Source organism: Sapajus apella, unplaced genomic scaffold (assembly GCF_009761245.1).
Source record: "Sapajus apella isolate SASKATOON/1434 unplaced genomic scaffold, GSC_monkey_1.0 scaffold153, whole genome shotgun sequence".
Classification (NCBI taxonomy): Eukaryota; Metazoa; Chordata; class Mammalia; order Primates; family Cebidae; genus Sapajus; species Sapajus apella.
The window spans coordinates 1,105,467-1,132,822 of NW_022437093.1; the positions used below are offsets into that span (position 1 = coordinate 1,105,467).

The following is a 27,356-nucleotide window of genomic DNA, read 5'->3' on the forward strand; positions in this document are numbered from 1 at the left end:
CATTTATGTACATTTTTGCTAAACTTTGCAATAACAAGATGGACCATTTTACAGTTACAGAAACTGAGGTTACAGTTGCCGAAGGTCAGAGGATCCTGTCTCCACTGACAGTGTCAATTTCTCCACTGCCAAGCAGTGAAACTGGTAAAACAATCTCCAGTTGTTCAGCTTTATTAGTTTGCTGAGAACTTAATTGGAGGACACATGGTAATGGTTTTGGCAATCATTTAAGAGATCTGATGCTTTGAAGAAAACAGTTTTTTTGAGCAAGCAAACAAATTAAATAACCTTTTATCTTAAGCCATCTTGGGCATTTTGCACAACAACAAAAATGTTTCTAGTTTTGAAGTTCCCCTGTAATTTGGGCTGAATGCATCTTCTCAAGCCCCATAAATCATGCTAATATTTGTCCTGCACGACAAGGCAATTAATATTTGTCCTGCACAACAGTATGAGGCAACGCGTAGACTGGCTAAGAGACGATCCTCATTCTTAAGGAGCTTGCAGGCTAGTTGGAAAGAAAGGACGTATTCATTAAGCAATTTTAGACTATTTAAACACTAAAGGCCATTTTTTAAAAACCCTGAAAATAAGGGTTTTTGCCAAAGCAGAGTCAGAGCAGACTTGGAATAAACTGGAAACAGACCTCGAAGGACCTTCTGGCTAGTGCTGGCTGGGGAAGAAAGGTTCCATGGGCAGAAGCGTCACTCCCTGGGAAGGCGTATGCAGTGGCAGGGCTCAGCAGCCTCTGGGCAGTGTGAAGTTCTGCTGCCTGGGGTGTGCAGGAAATTTGAATATTCTGCTGGGATTCCTGCTGGAAATCAAAGTAAAATTCTTTTTTAATTATTATTATTATTTTGAGATGGAGTCTCGCTCTGTTGCCCAGGCTGGAGTGCAGTGGTACAATCTTGGCTCACCACAACCTCCGCCTCTTAATCCTCAGGACCTTGGGGCCAGATCCTGACCTTCTAGACTTGGCCTGAGCCCCAGGCCTGCCCCTTCCCTGGCCCTCCTTCTGTTTCTTCCTCTTCTCTCCACAAGGTGGAACGCAGGAGGCAGGACTTCTGAGAGCTGAGGGGGCTGAGGTCTCAGGTGATGAGGGAGAAGTCTCGGTGTTCAAGGAACGTAGCCTTGGGTGGTGGGAAAAGGCTTCCCTCCTTCCCTCTGTGATGATCCCTTAGTGTAAAACACCTGATTCCTCCCTCTCTCCCTTACTTTCCTCCTCTCACTCCCTTATTGATTGGTAAAATCATGTCTAATCACCAGGCTACACCATCGAAAGAACATCTTCTCATTTTCTAGAAAACTTTTACTCTGTCCTTTCTGGTCACACCTACAACCTCTCTGGGCCACCAACTTGCCCCAGGTTGCTCCGACTCTAGCAGGAGCTTCCCTCTTCTAGAAAGTTCCCTGCGGGCATGACGCTCTCTGTCTTGGCATACAGGACCCACTGCCATCCCCTCCTGGGGCCCGTCAGAAGTAAGTAGACCTAGTCATTGTATGAAATTTGGTTTCACAGGCTGCCAGAAAGAACTTTAGTTCCCTTCCTGAATCTGGAGGGAAACAATTCACATACAATCACAACTTACACTCCAGAACATGAATCCAGTTGCCTGATGGGCCACAAAAGGCCGTGCTCTCACACCCAAGTCGGGGGCCCTCCCTGGCTTTATCCCTGTGTTACCAGCTGGCTACATCTACTTGTGAACTTTCTAAGCTGTCTCAAGAAGATGAGCCAGGCAAATGGTCTTGGGGAATTTTGGCCAGATATTCATGATGTAAGTGCCTTGTAAACCCAAGAACTTATAGAGAGGCATGGAATATACTAGAACTTTTCCTACACATTCACATGCACTGACACTAAATACACGTGAAGAAGAAACTCAGAACTGTATCAATTAGCAGCCCAATTCAACATGTGGATTCAAAAAAAATGTTCGTCCAGTCCACAATAGCACCCCAGCTACTGTCTTCTGTGAATATCATCCCAACACGGTGCAGGGTAGGGAGAAGGAAAGAAAACGGCGTATGGTTCCCAGATGCTTGCAACCTTTCTATACAGGCATGTCTGCTAATAAACCTGACGATAGAAATATGCAGGCATTATACAAAATATGCTGTGATTCAAACCTGGATGAGGACTTGGGAGGCAGGGCCATCGTATGTCCCAGCTGTGGCTCTTGACCGTGTTAGCAGCCAGCCCATCCCAATACCTGTGGATTGGAACCTAGAACTTCTTAGCAAGGCTGGGCGCAGTGGCTCACGCCTGTAATCCCAATGCTTTGGGAGGTCGAGGCGGGTAGATTACCTGGGGTCAGGAATTTGAGACCAGCCTGGCCAACATAGTGAAACCCCTGTCTCTTACTAAAAATACAAAAATTAGCTGGGCGTGGTGGCGGGTGCCTCTAATCCCAGCTACTTGGGAGGCTAAGGCAGGAGAATTGCTTTCACCTGGGAGGCAGAGATTGCAGTGAGCCAAGATCATGCCACTGCACCCCAGCCTGGGCAACAAAGCAAGACTTTGTCTAAAAAAAAAAAAAAAATAGACAAAACTTCTTAGCAAAAGGAAAGATCCCTCCCTTCAGCCTCTGCATCCCAGGTATCATGGGCGCTCATGAAGGAGGCTCTTTTCTTTTCTTTTTTTTTTTTTTTTTTTGAGATGAAGTCTCACCCTGTCGCCCAGGCTGGAATGCATTCGCACATCTCAACTCACTGTAACCACCGCCTCCCAGGTTCAAGCGATTCTCCTACCTCGGCCTCCCAAGTAGCTGAGACTACAGGTATATGCCACCATACCCAGCTAACTTTTGTATTTTTGTAGAGATGGTGTTTTACCATGTTGGCCAGGCTGGTCTTGAACTCCTGACCTCAGGTGATGCTATGAAGGAGGAATTATTATTTCCATGTAGCACGTAGGGAAACTGAGGCTTAGAGAGGTGAAGTGATTTTCCCAAGCTCACATGGTTACATGAAACCAGGTTTCAAATCCAGCTCTTCTATGACCTCCCGAGTCCTTTCTCTAGACGTCCCTTCCACCTAGCCCCGCCCCCTGCTATTGCTGGGCCCTTTGAACATTCTTTATGTGGAAGACATTTTCCTATAAACTAAATAATTATTGAAAAGATTTTGTATCTTTCGCAGACCAGGCACCAATGGCTTTATCAAGGAAGAGGAGGCCAAACCTGAGGAGATTTACAGTCAGCCCAGAATCACACAGCGTGAGAGCATCTGGGGACAGGAGCAGACAGAAACCACAGTGGCCGGCAAAGGGGCTGGTCCCTGGGGGAGCAGGTAAGGACCCAAGGCTGTGGCACCTTGGTCCTCAGAGCAGAGGACTGGCTTTTGCTGTTACCCAGTGAATTCTTCATGGGTTTTAGATACTTGTACTTTTAAGTGAATGGGGCATGTACCTTAAAACGAAACAGTTTTAAAAGCAAATTGTGTGATTCTAGGTTTTTTTTTTTCCTCCAAGAGAGGCTGGTAGGAAAAGGGGAAGGCAGGTGGGGTGGGGGGGGCGGTTATCTTTTTCTCTCCTGTAACTCCATGAGCGTGACTGGTTTTGAGTGGACCCCAGCTGTACAGCTGCTCTGGAGGGCATTTGGGTGGTGGATGGCAGGAGCTGGGGAAGGCAGAGAAGCAGGTCTGCAGCGCTGGGAGATGTCTCACCTGGCGCTAGTTCCCACTCAGTTCTTGGGATGGGGGAAGATGCGTGTCTGTGGGTGACAGGCTGTTTACCTCCCATGTTGATCTTCTCCCCTCTGACACAGGGCACCAAACTCAGCAAGGTCACAATGTGTGAGAAATACACAACATTGGGAGGATCTATGCTTTATTCTCAAACATTGGTTTGGTGGATCACCCCCTTGGGACTCATGGAAAGCAACACTTCACAGTCAACCTGGCCACGGACCCGTCCTTTCTCTTAGGAAACCACCGAGCGTCACACTTTGTCATGAACAATGAACATAGTTGCCTTTGTTTTATTTTTTTAATCGTATTCATTTATTCTGAGACAGAGTCTCGCTCTGTTGCCCGGGCTGGAGTGCAGTGGCACCATTTCGACTCACTGCAACCTCTGTCTCCTGGGTTCATGCAATTCACATGCCTCGGCCTCCCAGGTAGCTGGGACTACAGACGCTCACTACCACGCCCAGCTAATTTTTTGTATTTTGGTAGAGACAGGGTTTCACCATGTTGGCCAGGATGTTCTCAAACTCCTGGTCTCAGGTGATCCACTTGCCTTGGCTTCCCAAAGTGCTAGGATCATAGGCATGAGCCACAGCACCCGGCCTGCCTTTGTTTTTAAATGTGATGTAGATGGTGATGGACATACACAAATATAGAAGAACATGTCAGTATTCTGATGGCTTGGAATCTGCATATATGAATCTGCAGCAAGGAGGTGTCCACAGGGGTCCCAGTAATCCAATACCTTCTGCCGGGAAGGGCATGAGCTTTAAGGCAGCCTTCAGTTCTAATGCCAGCTCTCCCTCCTAGCAATGGCATCTTGGATGCTAAAGTAGCCACTCTGGGCAATAGTTCCTTTATCTTAAAATAAGGACAATGAAATCTACCTCATTGCATTGTTATAATAACTAAGTAAAATAATACACTGACCAGCACCCAGACAGAATAGGTCCACGCGGTGGGCACTGAACTCTTGATAATTTCTCTTCTGCCAACCACCCTTAATGAACTGTGGAATAGTATTTGAAAGGTAAGGTTCGCCAGGCAGGGTGGCTCACACCTGTAATCCCAGCACTACAGGAGGTCGAGTCGGGAGGATCACTTGAGTCCAGGAGTTTGAGACCAGCCTGGCCAACATAGTGAAACCCCATCTCTACAAAAATAAATAAATAAATGCAGAAATTAGCTCAGGAGATCAAGGCTGCAGTGCCCTGTGAACATGCCACTGCACTCCAACCTGGGCAACAGAGTCAGACACTGTCAAGAAAGAAAGAAAGAAAAAAGAAAGAAAAAAGAAAAGAAAGAAAAAGAAAGAAAGAAAGAAAGAAAGAAAGAAAGAAAGAAAGAAAGAAAGAAAGAAGGAAGGAAGGAAGGAAGGAAGGAAGGAAGGAAGGAAAGAAAGAAAGGGAAGGAAGGGAAGGAAGGGAAGGAAGGGAAGGAAGGGAAGGAAGGGAAGGGAAGGAAGGGAAGGAAGGAGGGAAGGAAGGGAAGGAAAGAAAGAGAAAGAAAGAAAGAAAAAGAAAGAAAGAAAGAAGGCCGGGTGCGGTGGCTCAAGCCTGTAATCCCAGCACTTTGGGAGGCCGAGGCGGGTGGATCACGAGGTCAAGAGATCGAGACCATCCTGGTCAACATGGTGAAACCCCGTCTCTACTAAAAATACAAAAAATTAGCTGGGCGTGGTGGTGCGTGCCTGTAATCCCAGCTACTCAGGAGGCTGAGGCAGGAGAATTGCCTGAACCCAGGAGGCGGAGGTTGCGGTGAGCCGAGATCGCGCCATTGCACTCCAGCCTGGGTAACATGAGTGAAACTCTGTCTCAAAAGAAAAAAAAAAAAAAGAAAGAAAGAAAAGAGAAAAGAAAGGGGGGCTTCTCTACGCGTAAAATGTTCCTTGACCCATGGGATTCATATGATGGGACAGGGATGACTCCTGTCTGCACCCAGGAGTCATCCCCCTCATCCTGTGATCTGATGAAAATTCATCCCAATGTTCCATTATCCCCCAGGCTCCTTATCTCCCCCAGTTATTTCCTCATAAGTCCCCACTCTACTTCTTTTCTCACATTCTCAAGGGCTTTGCACAAAATGGAGTAGGAGCCAGATACTTGAATTGTATTAATGAAAGATTCCAAGCAAATGTGACAGAGATAACATGCAGAAAGCTCTTGCAAATCCATAAGAAAAACACGAATACCTAATAGAAAAATAGGGAGGGAGGCTGGACACAGTGGCTCACGCCTGTAATCCAAGCACTTTGGGAGGGCGAGGTGGGCAAAGCACCTGAGGTCAGGAATTCGAGACCAGCCTGGCCAACATGGTGAAACCCCATCTCTACAGAAAATACAAAAATTAGCTGGGCATGGTGACACATGCCTGTAATCCCAGCTACTCGGGAGGCTGAGGCAGGAGAATCATTTGAACCCAAGAGGTGGAGGTTGCAGGGAGCCCAGATTGTGCCACAGCACTCCAGCCTGAGCGACACAGTGAGACTTCATCTCAGAAAAAAAAAAAAAAGAAACAAAAAAATAGTTTCATTGTTTTATTCACTGATGAAATACACGTGGCTAATAAACATTTTTTAAAAGTTCATCTGGAAATAGCATAGGTCATATTTTTTAAAAAGTTCAACCTCAGAAGGTAATAAATGTAAACCTACATGACATAAATTTGGCCTACCAATTTGACTAAGGTTTTTAAAATGATACCTAATACTAGTAGTGAAACTAACAACGAGCATTCCTGGGCTCTGCTGTGTCTATGCTGCTCATGTGGATTGCCAGTGACAGCTACAAGAGAGACACTTTCATAGCCTCTACCTGTTGGGTCATTTGGTAAAAACTCTCTGGAAAGGAAGCTGGCAACATGTGTCAAAGCCTCTTGCAAGTTCATACCTTTTGACCTAGCAATTTCACTCCCACGGATCTAGTCTAAGTAAAGAAGATAGATGGTCAAAGATGGATGAGCAAGGGTATTTATCACATTGTAATTGCGGCCAGTTAAACCTCAAAGCAACCTATATACCCAACAATAGGGTTAACAAATTACAATATATACTTTTATACTATAATTAATATCATGTTCTTAAAGAATAACTAGGCGGGACACAGTGGCTTATGCCTATAATCCCAGCACTTTGGGAGGCTGAGGTGGGGGGATCAGGAGGTCAGCAGATTGAGACCATCCTGGCTAACACAGTGAAACTCTGTCTCTACTACAAATATAAATAATTTAAAAAAAAAAAAAAAAACAGGTGTGGTGGCACATGCCTGTAGTCCCAGCTACTTGGGAGGCTGAGGTGGGAAAATCACTTGAACCCGGGAGGCAGAGGTTGCAGTGAGCCAAGATTGCACCGCTGCACTCCAGCCTGGGCGACAGAGCAAGGCTCCATCTCAATCAATCAATCAATCAATCAAGGCCTGGCATAATGCTCATAATAAAATATTCAAAGAAGAAAGCAAGACATAAAATTGTATGTACACAAATATTTCAATTTTGTTTTTTAAGAAATATTTCTAGATAAGAGAGCCCCGGGTTATAAATTCAGATGCCTTCAGGGAGCAGACGGATTATAGCAGGAGAGATGCACAGCGGGTTATGGAGCCTGTGGTAAGCTACAGTACACACTTTCCACCTGAAAGCAGTAAATTCATTGTCCAAGTACTGAGCCATGGCTAGACATAGCGTGGCTTATGCCTATCATCCCAGCTTGGGAGGCCAAGGCGGGAGGATTGCTTGAAGCCAGAAGTTCGAGACCAGCCTGGGCAACAAAGTGAAACCCCCCCATCTCTAGAAAAAACAATTTAGATTAGCCAGGTGTGGTGGCATGCATCTGCAGTCCCAGCTGAGGCAGGAGGATTGTTTGAGCCTAGGACTGCACTCCAGTGTGGTTAACAGAGCAAGACACTGTTTCAAAAGAAGAAAGAAAAGAAAGAAAGGGGAAAGGAGGGAGGGAGGGAGGGAAGGAAGGAAGGAAGGAAGGAAGGAAGGAAGGAAGGAAGGAAGGAAAGAGGGAGGAAGGCAGGGAGGAAAGGAGGGAGGGAGAAGGAGGGAAGGAGGGAAGGAGGAAGGAGGGGAAGGAGGAAGGGAGAGCGGGAAAAAAAATGCTGAGCCAAAGCACAATTGCAGGATGAAAGCAGCCCTGGGGTCTTGAGTAGGCAACCCACCCCTGAGCTCCAGAACAATAGCAATGATCATCTAAGTTTTGGATTATGGGGGATTTTTATTTTCTTCTTCATCCTCTTCTATAGTTTCCAAATTTATTCTCTGATATTCATAAACCACTTTTATAACCAGAAGGAAAATAATTAAAAGTATATGGCTGTTGGAATGCAGGAAATTATTGGTCAAGCACACCAAGAAGTCGAGACCAAAGGCATAGTCTTAGGGCAGACAGATGCTTGCTCTGGTTCATTCTGCTGCCCTAGAACTCCTGGAGACAGAGGCACTTCACTCACAGCTGGAGCCCAGGGCCTCAGAGAAGCATTTGCAGCATCTGCAGGGCCTGGTCTATGAATAGCACATCCCTGGCATACCAATGTGCCTGTCTATTCCCAGCCCTAGAGCTCCTGAAATCTGCTCTCTATTTGATAGACATTAAAAAAAATAGGGTTAAAATAGCATAAATCAAGAATGGCACAGTCTGCCACCTTTAGGGGAAACACACACATACAGGCGCGCGCACACACACACACACACACACACACACACACACACACTGCAGAGAAGCTCTGATTGAATTTTTAAAGAGGAAGACCATTGTGGCGACAAGGCAAGGGTGAGGATGCGCCCCCTGCATGTTTCAGGAAGCCACAAGAGCCACAGCACAGCGCATATCCTGGGACTGCTCCTGCCCCCCAGGCCAGCATCACCCCGTGACAACTCGGTGGCCTCTATGAGATGAGCTAATGGCTCCCGTTAAGCCTCCGGTTTCTGTTTTTCAGAGCGGCCCTTGCTGATTCTTTTGCCCATTGAATGTTTCTCCTCCCGGGGATGGGTCACGAGTGTTCAGGGAATGACAGAAAGGTTCAGGTTCCAGCCGTGTAAGCTCACCTCCAAGGCCCTCCATCAAATTCAAAACAAAAAGTCATCTGCCAGAGCCGACACTGCCGCCTCCTCTAGATCCCTTTTCTATGTTGTTGATTTATGTGTGTATTTATTTATTTAATTTTTTTTGAGACGGAGTCTGGCTCTGTTGCCCAGGCTGGAATGAAATGGTGAGATCTTGGCTCACTGCAACCTCTGCCTCCCAGGTTCAAGTGATCCTCCAGCCTCAGCCTCCCAAATAGCTGGGATTACAGGTACGCACCACTGCACCCAGCTAATTTTTAACAGAGATAGGGTTTTGCCATGTTAGCCAGGCTGATCTCAAACTCCTGATCTCAAGTGATCTGCCCACCTCAGCCTCCCAAAGTGCTGGGATTACAGGCTTGAGCCACCGCGCCCAGTCCCTTTTCCTATTTTAAAAAATCATCAGAATCCAGTTGCTTATATAGAAGCATTTGTTCCCCAAAATGGGGGTCAGCCCAGTCGCTACAAGCGCCACTGCCGTACTTCCACAGCCAGATACTCAAAGCATCCTTGAATTGCTGCTGCCTCTCTTACTGGGGTTTATAACACCCAGGAGGGGCCTGATAGGAGAGCTTAATTGATTTCTAGAAGAGCTGATGAGTAAAGATTCGTACTGCATTTCTGAGTGTCCCATGCAGTTAACAATAAAAGAAGCTGCCAGAGTGTTAGGACATTAGAGACTCTCACTGGTGCCTCCCTGTGAGGAGCCCCAATTAAAGTGAGACAGAACTGACTCGGCCCTTGGTGGAGCCCGATGCTCTGAGGATTTGCATTTCACCAGCCTGAGCTGTTATCAACACAGACCTTCCAGGGCCCGTGGAGTCCCGTCCACTCTACAGGGTGAACCGCTTTAGAAATGGAATGATAAAAAGAGCAGCATCTCATCAGATCCCACACAATAGCAGCGTGGAGAACAAAGCTGGGGGGAGGCCAATGTCAGGAAGGAATAAAGGTAAGTGGCATCAGGGAAGCACTGTCAGTTTCCTTCCCACATCGAGAGGGTAAAAGACCCTCAACAGCACACACACACCATGACAAATTTCAATGGCTTTTCGTTTTCGAAAGGAAATTGGAAGGCCAGCCAGTTTCTCAAGGGCTAGCACAGGGCAGTGGTTAAGAACACAAACCCTAGTATCAAGCAGGCGTGGATTCAAATGTTCACTCCATCACTTACTGGAAATAGGATCTTGGGCGAGTTATGTGACTGCCCTAGGCCTTGGTACTCTTAGTTATAATGTGTGATTGTGGTGCCTATTTCACAGGGTTGTGAAGCTTAAGAGTGTGTGTGTGTGTGTGTGTGTGTGTGTGTGAGAGAGAGAGAGAGAGAGAGGGAGAGAGATACAGTTAGCATGTCTCTGGCTGGTTCGGTGATTCTCTACAGGAATTCATAGTAAGGATTCTATGGTAGCCAGAAGTTACAAAATTGACCTGGGGCTAGTGACAAAGAGAAGATAATGACTTCATGAAAGATTTGTAATTTTTATTTTCACTAAATAGTAAACATGACCAAAATCCTCAGTGTGCCGGGGTGCGGGCTCCTAGAGCCTTCCTCCTGATCTGCCAAGATACACCATTCTTCTCTTAGGTTCTTGTAAAGCTGTGTGGGAAGCAGGTGTCATAAATGTATGTTGAATGAATTTGGATGAGAAGGGACTGGTTTTTGTAGAAGTCATTCCCAGAGTGCTGATTTCCCCTTTCAGTACGTATGGAACAAAAACCAGTATCTAGTGCAAGGTTTGCCCATCATCAGTCCTGACTGGCTGGGCCTAGGCCAGTCTTCCAGGAGCTTCTGCAGGAAGAATCTGTATCCTCAGGGTCACCCCATTTCCCTAGGACACAGGTGTCCAAAGGAACATGAGGGGCAGTAAAATGAAGCCTGCTGACCTTTGCTCCTCTTATACCTCCAGCCATTTTGACCATGCCTATCTTCTTCTCTAGGTCTTGATTGTTGCTTTTATTTATTTATTTATTTATTTATTTATTTACTGAGATGGAGTCTCACTCTGTCACCCAGGCTAGAGGGCAGTGGCACGATCTCAGCTCATTGCAACCTCCGCCTCCCAGGTTCAAGTGATTCTCCTGCCTCAGCCTCCCAAATAGCTGTGACTACAGGCACATGCCACCACACCTGGCTAATTTTTTTTGTATTTTTAGTAGAGACGGGGTTTCACCGTGTTAGCCAGGGTGGTCTCGATCTCCTGACCTTGTGATCCACCTGCCTCGGCCTCCCAAAGTGTTGGGATTACAGACGTGAGCCACCGTGCCCAGCCTGTTTGTTGCCTTTAAACGGCAATTTTGCACTTGCTGCCAGAGGCCTTCCAACCATGGGCCCTTTTACTGGAATGATAAATGTGTCTTTTCTCAATGCAGATCAAGTAGTTCAACAAGAAGTCCTGATGTGTGACACTAAGCTGAAGAGGCCAACTCGAGGGAGAGGAAACTGGCTCCCATTCTCGCAGCCAGTGACTGAGAACCCCCCTGATAGAGCCAAGAAAGGAGACCTAAGTGCTCCTTCCCAGAGTAAGCTGCATCCAGCCCTGCCCCAGGCCTGCCAAGGAACAAAGAGCTCTCTAGTATTGAGTGAGTCCTCGGGGCCACCACTCACACCCAGCACCACAGGAGGGCCAAGAACGGCATCATTTAGGTCCCGAGATGAGGATTTTTATTCCATTTTATCATTGAACAGCAGAAGAGAAAGCGATGACACTGAAGAGGAAACCGATGTTGAGGAACATCTGTGGGTTGGTATGCACTCACCCCGTTCCCCTTCCAATCACAAAAGAAGTAGATTTGGAGGGACATTGACCCCTCAGGCCAAAAATAAAAATTTTGAAGAAAATGCTGAAAATGGCAGAGGTCATTCTCTAAGAAGAAGTGCGCCCGGGCAGGGCTCATTAAGAATAAGCAGTGCAACGGAGCCAGCGACAGAGCGACATTCTGTCGGACAAAGGTTGTCCGAAGACCCCAGGCTGCCTGATAGGGCATCTGATAAAGAGGACAGAGGTGGCAGTGAAAATGCAAAAAAGAGCCCCCTTTCGTGGGACCCCCAATCCGAACCCAGACAAGAGGATGGTCTCAATACTGAAAATGCATGGAGTGACTGTATTTCTATGGAACATAGGCCTGGCACCCATGATTCTGAAAGAGATTGGCAAGACTCTCTAAGCAACTCTAGACGTTCTCCTGACTACTTTTGTTCTGGCAGACCAACATCTCCAGGATCATCAATGAATTCATCTTATAACCCTCCTGTATCATTCATGCATTCTGCTCTGAGAGATGATAGTCCCGTAGACTTGTCAATGTCATCGACTTCAATTCACAGCTCAGACTCAGAGGGAAACTCAAGGTTTCATGTTCCCCGACCACTGTCTCCCATTAGAAATAGAAATGCATTTGCCAGTGTTGAAAATCACAATTATTTCCCAGTAAACAGTGCACACGAATTTGCTGTCAGGCGAAGAGCAGAAGATATTACTTTGATAAGCCAACCTCAGGGGGCTCTATTATATACAGACTTCTTACTAAATCCACGGGGCCGTTTGTCCTTAGTGGATTCCTCCAACTCCTCTCCATCAAGAATGAACTCAGAAGTCCATTTGCATGTGTCTGGGTCATTGCAAGAAAATATACCATTTACTTTCTTTGCAGTGTCTGATTTCCCAAATCAAAATGATAGTGGGAACAGAATGGTAGCCTCTGGTTTCACAGATGAAAAGGAGATCAGTAAGATAAAGGCAGACCCTGAGAAACTCAAGAAATTGCAAGAAAGGTGAGGACTTTTCATCATTATATATTTTTTCCATTTTCCCAAGGCTGAAATTAGCATTGCTTTCATTTGAGAGCCAGGGAAATTTTAAGTCATAAATGGGTTCTTCCTTGACATTTTAGTGGTTGCTTATTTTGAGAAAATTGTCTGTTTTGTTGCTCTTAAAACATAATGGATTTATAAAAAAAAAAAAAAAGGGCCGGGTGCGGTGGCTCACGCCTGTAATCCCAGCACTTTGGGAGGCCGAGGCGGGTGGATCACGAGGTCAAGAGATCGAGACCATCCCGGTCAACATGGTGAAACCCCGTCTCTACTAAAAAAAAATACAAAAAATCAGCTGGGCATGGTGACGCGTGCCTGTAATCCCAGCTACTCGGGAGGCTGAGGCAGGAGAATTGCCTGAAACCAGGACGCGGAGGTTGCGGTGAGCCGAGATTGCGCCATTGCACTCCAGCCTGGGTAACAAGAGTGAAACTACGTCTCAAAACAAAAAAAAAAAAAAAAAAAAAAAGTTTGGTGTTCCTGATCAGTTTCTTTCATATTCCCGAAGTGTTTTTCCTTGAGTACCACAACTTCAAGGTAAGTTTGCTGGGTATAAGGATTTCTGACTGTTCCATAGGGCTTGTTCTCTCCAGCAAGGAAGAACCAAGATTTCTTACGAAAAGGTTGCTATCTCCCTAGAGAATGAACCATTCTTCACTTGAAGTTCACAGCTCTCCCTCACGAGACTTACCCCAAATCCAACCAATAGTTCTAGAATTTGAACCTTGCAACTAAAAGACCGTTCTCAGTTACCATAGTTACCTGAGTTCTCTGAAGGGCCATGCCGGGGTAACTGATACTTCTATTTTATGTGCTCTTTTTCATGCATGAGAGAAAGAGAAATAAGATCTTTTTTTGAATTGCCCTTTTCTTTGATCTTTCCTTTTTTGTGAGATGATTTGGGGATATTTCACAGCTAGGAAATTTGATACTTTGTAAAGCCATCATTAAACACCATGTCAGGATTCTACCATTTCATTTATGATAGGTGTTTACCATGCTCTGATCTTGGCTTACTGATGTGGAAATTGATTCTTGGAATGTGAGCCCTCTTTGTGTATATTAGCATGACTCATTTGGGCCACCATTTAGAAATGTAAAAAGGAGAGGAAGGTAGAACATAGGATGCATACATGTTCCTATTAATAAATATCACTGATCCAACTCCAGTAATGAGGTAACTTTCCAGTTAGCTGTACCTTTGCTTTTTCACATTAAGCTACCAGAAGGCAGACCCACGGTTACGGGCAAAAGACCTTACACCCACCAATCCTCACCTCTCCGGAAACACAGCTTCAGACCTACTTGTCAGAAGTCTAAGCTTCTAGCATCCCAAAGTGATGCCCTTGAACTAAAAATAATTTCTTTGAAAATGCATTCACTTCCAGACACGGTCTTGCATTAAACAGCTATTATTCGTGTACCTATTAATAGTTTATCCAGACACTCTCTTTTTTCTGTATGTAATAAACCTTATGCTTTTCTTATTATTTCAAATCTGTTCCTTTTGGGAAATATTAAAAATATAGACTTAAAAGAAAAATCACCTGTAACCCTATCATCTAAAGATAAACAGTTAAAACTTTGTTTCTAGTCTTTTATATTTGTATATAAATGCAATTTTTAGTATCTGTTGATATTGTTTTATAATATGCCTTATTTTAATATTTAATCCCATTTCTCAATCACTTATACTCTTTTAAAGTTTTCCCTCAGTTATTTTAATACACATCAATTAGCACATAACATATGTACACTCCAGAGAATTTTCAAAACACACACATTACACACAAACCCAGACTTCCCTGTGCCCACCGTCCAGCTAACAGAACATTCTTCACACACTGGAGCCCTCCCGAGCCCCTCACACACCCAATCTTCTCATCATCCCCTTTTCAGCTGCCCATACCCACCCTGACCATTCCTGTATTGCATTTATCATCTCTTTGCTTTTTGTTGTGTTGTGTTTTGGGGTTTCTTGATTTGAGATTTTACCATATGTTTATATGTTTGTTTGTTTGTTTCTTGAGACAGAATCTCACTGTGTCACCCAGGCTGGAATGCAGTGGCGTAATCACAACTCACTGCAGCCTGCGCCTCTGCGTTTAAGTGATCCTTGTGCCTCAGTCTCCCATGTAGCTGGGATTACAGGCGCGCACCACCACGCCTAGCTGATTTTTGTATTTTTAGTAGAGACAGAGTTTCGCCATGTTAGCCAAGATAGTCTTGAACTCCTGACCTCAAGTGATCCACCTGCCTCAGCCTCCCAAAGTGCTGGATTACAGGCATGAGCCACTGTGCCCAGCCAGTGTTTCTTTTTTCTTTTTTTTTTGGGGGGGGACGGAGTTTCACTCATGTTACCCAGGCTGGAGTGCAATGGCGCGATCTCGGCTCACCGCAACCTCCGCCTCCTGGGTTCAGGCAATTCTCCTGCCTCAGCCTCCTCAGTAGCTGGGATTACAGGCACACGCCACCATGCCCAGCTAATTTTTTGTATTTTTAGTAGAGACGGGGTTTCACCGTGTTGACCAGGATGGTCTCGATCTTTTGACCTCGTGATCCACCCGCCTCAGCCTCCCAAAGTGCTGGGATTACAGGCTTGAGCTACCGCGCCCGGCCTATTTCTAAACAATATGTTGTGTATACTTATGAACTCTGAGGAAGTGTTTGGCTCTGTAGAAATAGAATCTCTATTCTTCTGTGATTGCTTTTCCCCCTTACATCCTTAGTAAGATATATCCTTGTTGATATATTTGGCTTTAGTTTATTGTTTTCATACTACAAAGTATTGTCATATGGATATACCACAATTTAGCCATACTGTCAATGGACATTTGGGTCCTGTATTGTTTTCTGCAAATGGTATTGCATGACCATTCTTGTAAATGTCTCCTGGAGCATATGGAAGAGTTCTCTGGCATCTTCTCTAGGAGTGGAAGAGCTAGGCTGGTGGGCTGGTGGGCTGGCAGTGAACACATTTTTTACTGTACTAACTAATGCCAATTCAGTGTTAAAGCAGTAATGTCTAACATTACACATCCTTGACAACCTTCGTTTTGACTGGCTTTTCAAATTTGCCAGTCTACAATACAATGGTATTGTAGCTTCAGTTTGCATTTTCATGACTTAATGAAGTTAAGCATTTTATATGCTATTTTAAATGTTAAATGACCATTTGTGTTTTCCATTCTGTGAAATATTGATGTCCTTATTTTTTTTGTAGAGATGGGGTCTCACTATGTTGCCCAGGCTGGTCTCAAACTTTTGGCCTCCAGCAATCCTCCCACCTTGGCATCCCAAAATGCTGGGATTACAAGCATGAGCCACTTTGCCTAGCCAAATATCTATATCTTTGGCTCATTTTTCTTTTAGAGTATTTATATTTTATTTTTTTATTCTTTTATATCTTTGGCCTATTAATTTAATCTTTTGACAGTTGTGTGTTGGAAATCTCTTTTCCCAATTTGCAGTTTGTCTTTTTCTTTTTCTTTTTTTTTTGAGACAGAGTCTCGCTCTATCGTCAGGCGCCAGACTGGAGTGCAGTGGTTCCATCTCAGCTCACTGCAACCTCTGCCTCCCAGGTTCAAGCAATTCTCCCACCTCAGCCTCCCGAGTAGCCGGGATAACAGACATGCGCCGCCACACCCAGCTAATTTTTTATATTTTAGTAGAGATGGGGTTTCACTATGTTGGCCAGGATGGTATCAATCTCTTGGTCTCATGATCTACCCACCTCAGCCTCCCAAAGTGCTGGGATTACAGGCATGAGCCACCACTGCCAGCTGTCTTTTTCTTTATGATGTCTTTTAATGAAAAGACATCTTAAAGTATTAGTCAGCTTGTTTTTGAGACTGAGTCTCGCTCTATTGCCCAGGCTGGAGTGCAGTGGCACAATCTCAGCTCACTGTAACCTTCGCCTCCAGGGTTCAAGCAATTCTCCTGCCTCAGCCTCCTGAGTAGCTGGGATTACAGGCATGCACCATCACACCCAGCTAATTTTTGTATTTTTAATAAAGATGGGGTTTCACCATGTTGGCCAGGGTGGTCTCAAACTCCTGATTCAAGTGATCAGCCCGCTTCGGCCTCCCAAAGTGCTGGGATTACAGGCGCGAGCCACCGTGCCTGGCCCCATCTTTTTGGATTGCAATTTGTATCTTGTTGTCTTGCTTAAGAAATCCTTCTGTTAACCTGATATCATTAGTTATTCTTCCTATTTTCTTGTAAAATCTCTAGTTTTATATTAGGACTTGATGTGAAATGGATTTGGACTTAAATGTGAAGGTGGTTCTTAATACGTGATGTGAAGCAAGATTTATTTTTCCCCCTTATGAATATGAAATATCCAATTGTTTGGGATATTTCCCTATTGATCTACACAGCCATGTCTCCTTCAGAACATGCCTCGACAGGCCTCAGTTCAGGGCTCTCTATTCTGTTCCACTGGTCTTTAGTTGTCTTCTCCTATTCTAATACCATTCTGTCTTAATGCCTGCAGCTTTCATAAGTTTTGATATGTGATGATGTAAGCCTCTTCTCTACTGTTTTTAAAGAGTCCTTGACTGTATACTTAAGAATCCACTTGGGATTTTTATTGGAATCACATTTAATCTATAAAATATTCTGGGAGAACTGACATCTTTGTGATATTGACTTTTTCTTTGATAAACGTGGTATGCCTCTCCTTTTATGTCATCTTTAATGCCTTTCAGTATAGTTTTGTGATTTTCTTCATAGAAGTTCTTTATTTAATTTATCCCTTGGTTCTTACATGTGTTATTTGCTATTGAAACAATATTTTAAATTCTAATTTTTTTTTAATAGAGAGGGGGTTTCACTACATTGGCCAGGATGGTCTCGATCTCTTGACCTCGTGATCCGCCCACCTCGGCCTCCCAAAGTGCTGGGATTATAGGCGTGAGCCACCGCACCCTGCCTTAAATTCTGATTTTAACTCTTTGTTGCTAAGATGTATAAATCCAACTGACTCTATATTTTCTCTGTATTTTTGCCAAAATAAAAATCATTTCAACTGTGAAAAATATTAATAGTTTGATTTCTTTCTTTCTAAACCCTATACTTTTTAATTCTTTCTCATCTTACAGTTACATCAATATTTTTGAAGACTGCTTATATTGTGTCTGTTATGATTTGATCAGTCTCCTTTTTGAGCACATTCATAACTAATTACTTAGACAAACTTCCTAAATGTGTAACCCTTGATGAAAGGAATGCAGAGTCTTTTTTTTTTTTTTTGAGACGGAGTTTCGCTCTTGTTACCCAGGCTGGAGTGCAATGGCGCGATCTCGGCTCACCGCAACCTCCGCCTCCTGGGTTCAGGCAATTCTCCTGCCTCAGCCTCCTCAGTAGCTGGGATTACAGGCACGTGCCACCATGCCCAGCTAATTTTTTGTAGTTTTAGTAGAGACGGGGTTTCACCATGTTGACCAGGATGGTCTCAATCTCTTGACCTCGTGATCCACCCGCCTCGGCCTCCCAAAGTGCTGGGATTACAGGCTTGAGCCACCGCGCCCGGCTGGAATGCAGAGTCTTAAGGTTCTTAATGTATATTGTCAAACAGTGCTTCAGGAAAGTTTTACATGTTAGTAATCTCATCACCACTTTATGAGAGTCCTCTTTCTCCACACCCTTTCCAGTTCCAGGAATTTCTTATTTTTTTTTATTTTTTTTTTGAGACGGAGTTTCACTCATGTTACCCAGGCTGGAGTGCAATGGTGCAATCTCGGCTCACCGCAACCTCCGCCTCCTGGGTTCAGGCAATTCTCCTGCCTCAGCCTCCTGAGTAGCTGGGATTACAGGCATGCACCACCATGCTCAGCTGATTTTTTGTATTTTTAGTAGAGACGGGGTTTCACTATGTTGACCAGGATGGTCTCGATCTCTTGACCTCGTGATCCACCCGCCTGGGCCTTCCAAAGTGCTGGGATTACAGGCGTGAGCCACCGCGCCCGGCCCAGTTCCAGGAATTTCTATGCTTTTTAATGTTTGTCAATAGTAATTCTTGGCTGGGCACAGTGGCTCACTCCTGTAATACCAGCACTTTGGGAGGCTGAGGTGGGTGAATCACTTGAGGTCATGAGTTTGAGACCAGCCTGGCCACCATGGTGAAACCCTGTCTCTACTAAAAAATACAAAAATTAGTCGGGCGTGGTGGCACACACCTGTAATCACAGCTACCTGGGAGGCTGAAGTGGGAGAATCTCTCAAACCCAGGAGGCGGAGGTTGCAGTTAGCTAACATGGCCCTACTGGACTCCAGCCTGGGCAACAGAATGAGACTCCATCTTAAAAAAAAAAAAAAAAAGTAATTCTTTGTCATTTTACAGATACTTTTTGACTTTTCCCATTTTATTTACATTTTATGTATATGATGCTTTTGATGTAGTGGAATTTTAGCATTACTTACAGTCAAATCTGTCAGTATTTTCCCATATTGCTTTCGCATTTGGTGCCATGTTAGAAACTCCAGTCCTCACTCAAGCATCCATAGTTATTTTTATCTAGTATTGTTATATTCTCCTTTTATATATCATAGTGGTTAGAAACATGAGCTTTGCTATCTTGTGGTTCTAGATTTCATTCCTGATTCTACCAACTATTAGCTCTATGATTCTGGCAGTTTCCTTCATTTCTTCTTCTTTTTTTGAGAGGGAGTCTCTCTCTGTCACCAGGCTGGAGTGCAGTGGCACAATCTCAGCTCACTGCAATCTCTGCCTCCCGGGTTCAAGCGATTCTCCTGTTTCAGCTTCCTGAGTAGCTGGGACTACAGGTGCACACCACCACACCCGGCTAATTTTTTTGTATTTTTAGTAGAGATGGGTTTCACCGTGTTAGCCAAGATGGTCTCCATCTTCTGATCTCGTGATCCGCCCTCCTCAGCCTCCCAAAGTGCTGGGATTACATGTGTATGCCAACACGCCTGGCCCAGGTCTTTTTAAAAAATGTTTATCTCGTTACTACTCCACAATCATTTTATCCTTTCCTTACTAATTTGAAATGCTTTCTTTGAAAATTTGAAAACTATCCTATCAGTCTGTTTTCAGACTTTCACTTCTGATCCATTAATCTGCCTGAAATACTGCATCAATTATACACATTTATTATTGATGTATGGTTTTTAAAAAATATCTGAGGGCTGGGCACGATGGCTCATGCCATTAACCCCAGTGCTTTTAGAGGCCAAAGTGGGAGGATCACTTGGGGCCAGGGGTTCAAGACCAGCCTAGACGATGTGGCAAGACCCTGTCTCTACAAAAAAAAAAAAAAAAAAAAAAAAAAAAACATATTCTGGGTGTAATGGTGGTTGTCTGAGATCCCAGCTATTCCAGAAGCTGAGGCAGGAGGATCACTTGAGCCCAGAAGATCAAGTCTACATTGAGCTGTGATCACTGCACTCCAGCCTGGGTGACAAAGCAAGACCCTGTCTTTAAATATATACATATACACACACATATATATTTTTTCTTTGTTACCCTTTCAAAATTTTTTATTGCCCATCCTAATTTATTTTTATTTTATTTTATTATTTTTTTGAGACAGAGTTTCGCTATTGTTACCCAGGCTGGAGTGCAACAGCACGATCTTGGCTCACTGCAACCTCCGCCTCCTGGGTTCAACCAATTCTCCTGCCTCAGCCTCCCAAGTAGCTGAGACTACAGGTGTGCACCACCATGCCCAGCTAATTTTTGTATTTTTAGTAGAGACGGGGTTTCACCTTATTGACCAGGATGGTCTCGATCTCTTGACCTCGTGATCCACCTGCCTCAGCCTCCCAAAGTGTTGGGATTATAGGCGTGAGCCACCGCGCCTGGCCTGCCCAACCTAATTACATTGTTAATCTCAGAAATATGACCTGTATTTTTTTGTGCCCTAATACATACTCAATGTTATAAATATTTAAAATATGCTATGGCATTAGCAAAGGTTGCATGTTCTCTCTTCTATGTATAAATGCATATATATATATAAAATACATATGTTAAAATCCTTCAGGCCAGGCATGATGGCTCATACCTATAATCCCAGCACTCTGAGAGGCCAAAGCGAGCAGATTTCTTGAGCTCAGGATTCAAGACCAACCTGGGCAACATGAAAAAACCCTGTCTCTACAAAAAATAAAAAATTAGCCGGGGGTGGTGGCATGTGCCTCTGGACCCAACTACTTGAGAGGCTGAGGGGGGAAGGATTGCTTGAGCCGGGGAGGCAGCAGAGGCTGCAGTGAGCCAAGATCTTGCCACTGCACTCCAGCCGGGACAACAGAGTGAGACCCTGTCTCAAAAACAAAAACAAAAAACAACTACATACTTTATTCTTTTCCATTGAGTTTGTCAATTTCTGAGATTAAAATCCCCCACTGTGATTTGGGTTTGCCCATTCTCCTTCGCATGTACAAGAATTTTGCTTTTATTTAGTGCATTAAAGCTCATGGCTGATCTCTTCTTGCTAGATCGATCAAGCTGGATCGATCAATATCTAGTGTTAGACTTTTAGCCTGAATTATGTCTATTAATATTGTGACACCTGGAATTTTTTATTTTGTTAATCACATTTTTTTTTCTTTTTTTTTTTTTTGAGACGGAGTTTCACTCTTGTTACCCAGGCTGGAGTGCAATGGCGCGATCTCGGCTCACCGCAACCTCCGCCTCCTGGGTTCAGGCAATTCTCCTGCCTCAGCCTCCTCAGTAGCTGGGATTACAGGCACGCACCACCATGCCTAGCTAATGTTTTTGTATTTTTAGTAGAGCCAGGGTTTAACCATGTTGACCAGGATGGTCTCGATCTCTTGACCTCGTGATCCACTCGCCTCGGCCTCCCAAAGTGCTGGGATTACAGGCTTGAGCCACCGCGCCCGGCCTAATCACATTTTTTAAAGCCCCAGAAATCCTCCTTATCTCTGGTTGTTCCTTTTACATAGCAACTGCCAATATCCTCTGAAGCCTCCTGAGAATTACCTCCTCCCTTCGTTAAACAATTCATTTCCTCTGGAGTCAGCTGACTTATTTTCCTTGCCTCCTCTCATTCATGCTGGTGGCTTCCACATGTCGCTGGTGGCTTCCACATGTCACAGGTGGCCCCCAGTTGTTTTGTGAAGGAAGGAATGGGTGGTTTAGAGAGAGAGGTGGCCAGCATGATGTCCCCGGCAATTGTGTGTTTCGTCTCCTCTGAGATCCACTTTCCTGAATGGGAGGTTTTGTTTCATTGAATGTCATTCATGAACGTTTTAAAAAACTTTGACCTGTGGCCAGGTGCGGTGGCTCACTCCCTGTAGCCCCAGCACTTTGGGAGGCTGAGGCAGGATTGCTTAAGGCCAGAAGTTTGAAAGCAGCCCGGGCAACATCAGAGTCCCTGTTTCTAGGAAGAAAAAAAAAAAAAATTAGCTGGGCGTGGTGGCGTGCACCTGTGGTCACAGCTACTTGGGAGGCGGAGGTGGGAGGATCAATTGAGCACAGGAGCTGGAGGTTGCAGTGAGCTATGATTGCCACTGGGCGATAGATAGAGTGAGATCTGTGTCTAACTAAACAAAAAACTTTGACCTTTATGGAGAGCTCCCTTTCTTTGGAATGCGATGACAGAATGTTCCCCTGGAAGAGGCACTGTGCCACTTGCTGCCTGCTTCACAGGGTATCTGAAAGGGGGCAGCAGCTGGTCCCCTCCTATTGAAGCAGTTCTTGAGCTCGTTACCTTCCTAATTGCTCCGTCCCCTGCGTTGGTGCAGCCCAAGCCTGGAATTTCCCTGGGTCTGCCCTCCCCTTCTCGATGCTTCTGTGAAAGTGCCTTGGGTTGTCATTTCCCTTCTTCTCGTCAACATAATATCTTCATCGACTTTCCAGGAATTCCTCATTACTTCTGGCCTGCTTGTTTTCCAGCACTATTGTGGATTCATTCTATATAATTATCTTTTTTTTTTTTTTGTCTTTTTAAGAGATTTGTGTGGGAAAGGAGACTGATGAGAGAGCTTAGCCTGCTATCTTGAGCTAATCCAAAAAGCAGTCTCAATTCTATAAAACAGTATGTACACAGAAGTAATACCAGAGGCTAGTACACCAAACTATATATTTTTTTTCTTTTCTTTTTTTGAGACAAGGTTTCCCTGTGTTGCCCAGGCTGGTCTTGAACTCCTGAGCTCAAGTGATCCTCCTGCCTCAGCTTCCCAAAGTGCTAGGATTACAGGTGTGAGCCACTGTGCCCGGCCAGACCCAACTATTAACAAGCAGTTACTTTAGGGTAATGATTTTATGCTGAATTTTCCTTTTCTTTTCTGTGCTTTTCTGTCTCTTCTTCACTTTTGTTTAAAAATATTTTTTTTTTGCAAAGTAGGTAGCCAGTGGATCCCCGGTAATACCTTTTGAGAAGATGGAGGACCTTAAGTTAAGAGTAAGATATTTATCAACCATAACAAGTTCGCCAAAGAGCCCCTGGTCCTCCTGTTGAGAGCAGTGATCTTTAGACCTGCATGGCCATCTTAACATTCAGGTTCCTGGGCCCAAGGTACCGAACCAAAACCTCTAAGGGTGGAGCTCAAGAATCTGTTTTTGAAACCTCCACCGGTGAACCTGATGGTCATTTATTTTCTATTGGAAACCATTGATTTAGAGCACTTGTTTCCAAATACAATCCTTTGTACTTGCCTAAATTAAAAATCGTCTAGGCTGGACGCCATGGCTCACACCTGTAATCCCAACACTTTGAGAGACCGAGGCGGGCGGATCACCTGAGGTCAGGAGTTCGAGACCAAGCTGGCCAAATTATGAAACCCCCATCTCTACTAAAAATACAAAAATTAGCCTGGCATGGTGGTGCATGCCTGTAATCCCAGCTACTCAGGAGGCTAAGGCAGAATTGCTTGAACCCGAGAGGCAGAGGTTGCAGTGAGCTGAGATCGCGCCACTGCACTCTCAAAACAAATACAGCAAGAACAACAAAATCTTCTACCACTTTTCTGCCTCCCTTCTCAAACTTGCAAGATCTCCCTCTAGTTTATCTTCACCAGTTGGAGCACTCACTCCCATGTACACTTATTCTTCCAGATTACTTGTGAAAACATGGAAATTATACTGAAATGTATTAAAGTCTAAATGTTGAAAATGTCTTTAAGTTATTCAGAATGTCTATAATGGAAAACTATAATTCTGCTCCTTTATACTGAGCTGCCCTTTCATGGGGAAAAAGGTCTCTCAAGAAACTGAGCGTATATTTCTACATCCGGAGCAATGTCTATTTCTTCCTCTGTTTTGATTTTCATCTCTAACCAGTTTCCTTTTCTTGACCAAACAGCCCCCAGTCCAGTGAGGACTCCAAGGAAAAGAAAATAGCCTTAGGCTTCTTAAAACCTTCCAGCATGAACCGTGACCAGCTATTCTTCACTCACCATTTATTAGACACAAATATCTTTACTTACATTTTCATTAGTTCCTCTCTTATCAGATTCCAGCAGCTTACATTCTGGAATGCTGACATCATTAGTGGGCATGCGTGGTGTTATTTGGGAGCTTGTGTCCAGGTTTATTGGTTCATCATTCACCGAAACCAACATCTATTGAGTGAACGCTGTGTTGTGTGCAGCACTTTGCCAGACACTTGACGCACTTGACAGTTTGCAGAGCAGGGTTCTCATCATCACGTGTAGCCAGCCTGCCCACAACTCTGGGAAGCAGGTGGCAGTGGCGTTATCACCATGACCCTCATTGTATAGATGAGGAATCAGGGTCTTGGGAAGATTAAGAAACTTATCCAAGGTCACACAACTTACAAGTTTCAGAGGCTGGCCTCAAACCCAGGCTCCCTGATCACGAATCCTATTCACTCACCAGTATGCCACCCCACCAACTTCCTATGGCAGGAGAGGGGCTCCTGGCCTTGACCGCAGTTTGGAAATGACTGTAGCCATTTCCCTTCACCTCTTGATTTATGGTGGCAGTGCTGGTTCTCCAGGTCAGCTCACACGTATCGACAATTGCAAAGAAGCCTGTTATAAGAATTGGCGCCGGCCAGGTACAGTGGCACACGCCTGTAATCCCAGCACTTTGGGAGGCCAAGGCAGGTGGATTGCTTGAGCCCAGAAGTTCAAGACCCACCTTGGCAACATAGTGAGACTCCATCTCTACCAAATAAGTTTTAAAATGGCCAGGCATGGTGGCATGCACTTGTAGTCCCAGCTACTTGGGAGGCTGAAGTGGGAGGATCACCTGAGCCTAAAGAGGTTGAGGCTGCAGTGAGCTAAGATTGTGCCACTGCACTCCAGCCTGGGCAACAGAGTGAGACTCTGTTTCAACAATAAGAAAAAGAGAATTTGGGCCTCTATTATCAAAAACCATCTCAGTAGGGCCAGAGGGGGCAGCGGGTGAGTGCCAGGAGCCCTCTTCTTTCCCTGTCAATGCCCTGGGAACTGGTATTTGTAGAAACTGCAAACATGTAGCCTCCTATGGTCACAGTGGCTTGTTTTCCATTTAGTCTCCTGGAGGAAGACTCCGAGGAGGAGGGAGACTTGTGTCGCATCTGTCAGATAGCCGGGGGTTCCCCGACCAACCCGCTCCTGGAGCCTTGTGGCTGTGTGGGAAGCCTGCGGTTTGTTCATCAAGAGTGCCTGAAAAAGTGGCTGAAAGTGAAAATAACATCAGGTAGGTGGGGAAGGAAGTGCAGCGAACGTGCCACGACATGTAATTTACATGAGACACCCCGGTGTGGGCCTCGGAGCCTTGTCATCAGCTCACTCTCCTCCGCAGAACAGCGACTTGGGGACACGTGGCTGAGCTCCGGATTCTTGCTCATAAAAGCTGTCTTTAAACTATGGTAGGGAGGTTTTGTTTTGTTTTTCTGAGAGAAGAGTCCTGGAAACAAATGCTATTGAATTCTACCCCTGCTCAAGGCCTGAGCAGAGACGCTAAGATCAACTCTTAGAAGGAAGGAAAGAGAAGAAGTGGGTCAGTAGGGTAAGCTCAGCAAACACACAGTAGCCACCCAGCTAGCAGACACACAGCAAAATATTTCAGAAGGTCCCTCACACGAGACCCCCAGCACACGCAGGCTACTTCCTTTTATTTGGGGGCAGGAAATGGGCGTCACCTAAGAAACTAAACAAAACTGCCTTTTAGCAACAGGGATAAGAGCGCCCATCTGATTTTCGACAACCATATTAGATAAAGAGATTTCCATGTGCTGATTTTGTCAGCTCCCTAACATCTTATAATTGGGTGTGCAGCCCCTTCTCAACTCCCTGAGCAGGTTATAACCACATCGGTAGGTCAGCTGTAGTTTTCCGGGCAGAGAACAGGTTTCTTTAAAGCATGGCTTTAGGAATGAGATCAACTTTAACCCACACCCCCCGAAAAAAAAATTCATGGAACATCAGTGCAAAGAGCAACTTGATCAGAAAACAGCGGCTGCTTCTTTCAGACACACCTCTCTGAAAACATATTACCCCACAACCAATTTCATGGGGGCATGAAACTGCACAAGCCCTATTTTTACCAACTACATCCCATTTCTCCCCTCTTCCACATCCTTCTCCGAAGCCATCACTATTCCAGGCTGCAGAGGGACTGAGAGATTTACCCTGTCCCCATGAGATGTTGCCACGCCCCCTCACCAAAGACAGCACACCATCGAATTACAGAATGAACACGTGGGGTGATCATACTAACTGTCTCATCCATGGAGCCTGTTTTACACAACTTCCCTAGCATAAGAAATATAAGACCACTGATCAAGATCCTTAAACGAGCAAAGTATTCAGTCCTTCAGAGAGCGAAGAAACGAGTAGAGTCTGGTTGCTAATGACTCCACCATGCAATGGTGTATCTTTCTAGAAATTTGGGCCAATTAAACATCTAACACAGAAAAAGTTACCCGTGAAACATGTCATGAAAATGCTGTTGTGCTCATAAATGTCAATGCTAGTATGGGTATGTTCGGCAGGATTAGATCAGAAGACACTCGGGACATTCGGTAGCCTAAAGCATTACTGAACGATGCTAAAAAAAAAAATCAAGCCAACAAAATGCAGATAAGGGATTACTTACTGTTCATCTTTGCCCTTTGAAAGCCTCTATTATTTACTGTTTCTTTATATCCCCAGCGGGGAAATAGAATGGGGGCATGAAACTGCACAACCCCATTTTTACCAACTACATGCAGGTAACTAATAAGTCGTCTATTTTCTAATGCATAAAATAAACTCCAGTACATCATTAGTCAAAAGCCGCAACTACGGGGGAAACTGGCAGAATGTTTGTTTAGACATAACAGCCCAGTTCTGCATCTTCCACTCTCACGTTAGGGAATAGAAGAAAAATGCTGATCTAGAATGCCTGTTTTTATAAAAACAGCAACAGAGGCCTTCTCATATTTCTTTTCGCAGATGAGTCTGAGCTCAGGTTTATGAGCTGGCCCCAGGTACTACTGTAACTAGTACCCACACCTGGCCCCTCTCTCCCTCACTGTTCTCAGGTGGGAATGTTATCTGGGCAGAAGTAAAGGCAGATTGTAAAGCCATAGATCGAGAATAGCTTCTACCATCTATTTGGTCGTCACTAATTTATTTATTTGGACCTGTGTTAGGTTTACAAGAAGAAGAAAAAAAAGCCCAATATTCACTCTTTTTACAAACACCTGTGTCACAGACTCTTAGCCTCTGTGCAACAATTCCAAGTTTATGAACCATCGTGTTTATATTTAAATAGAAGGCAAGATCTGTTATTTAAAAGTCATGTGAATTTCACTTCTATGAAGCTTGCATAATAGATGACTACAAAGGAATTTTTCAGCTCTCAGATTCAAGG

The 27,356-nt window shown here is 44.7% G+C and overlaps 1 protein-coding gene across 2 annotated transcripts in view; it reads left to right on the plus strand.

Moving 5' to 3' along the window:
• Positions 1-27,356, plus strand: part of MARCHF10 (membrane associated ring-CH-type finger 10) — a 108,578-nt gene that overhangs the window by 56,466 nt on the left and 24,756 nt on the right. For both annotated transcript variants that reach the window (XM_032265937.1, XM_032265935.1), the window contains exons 4-6: positions 3,142-3,291; positions 11,122-12,523; positions 25,030-25,196. In XM_032265937.1, coding sequence (XP_032121828.1) covers positions 3,142-3,291; positions 11,122-12,523; positions 25,030-25,196 — 1,719 coding nt within the window. The remainder of the gene's footprint in view (positions 1-3,141; positions 3,292-11,121; positions 12,524-25,029; positions 25,197-27,356) is intronic.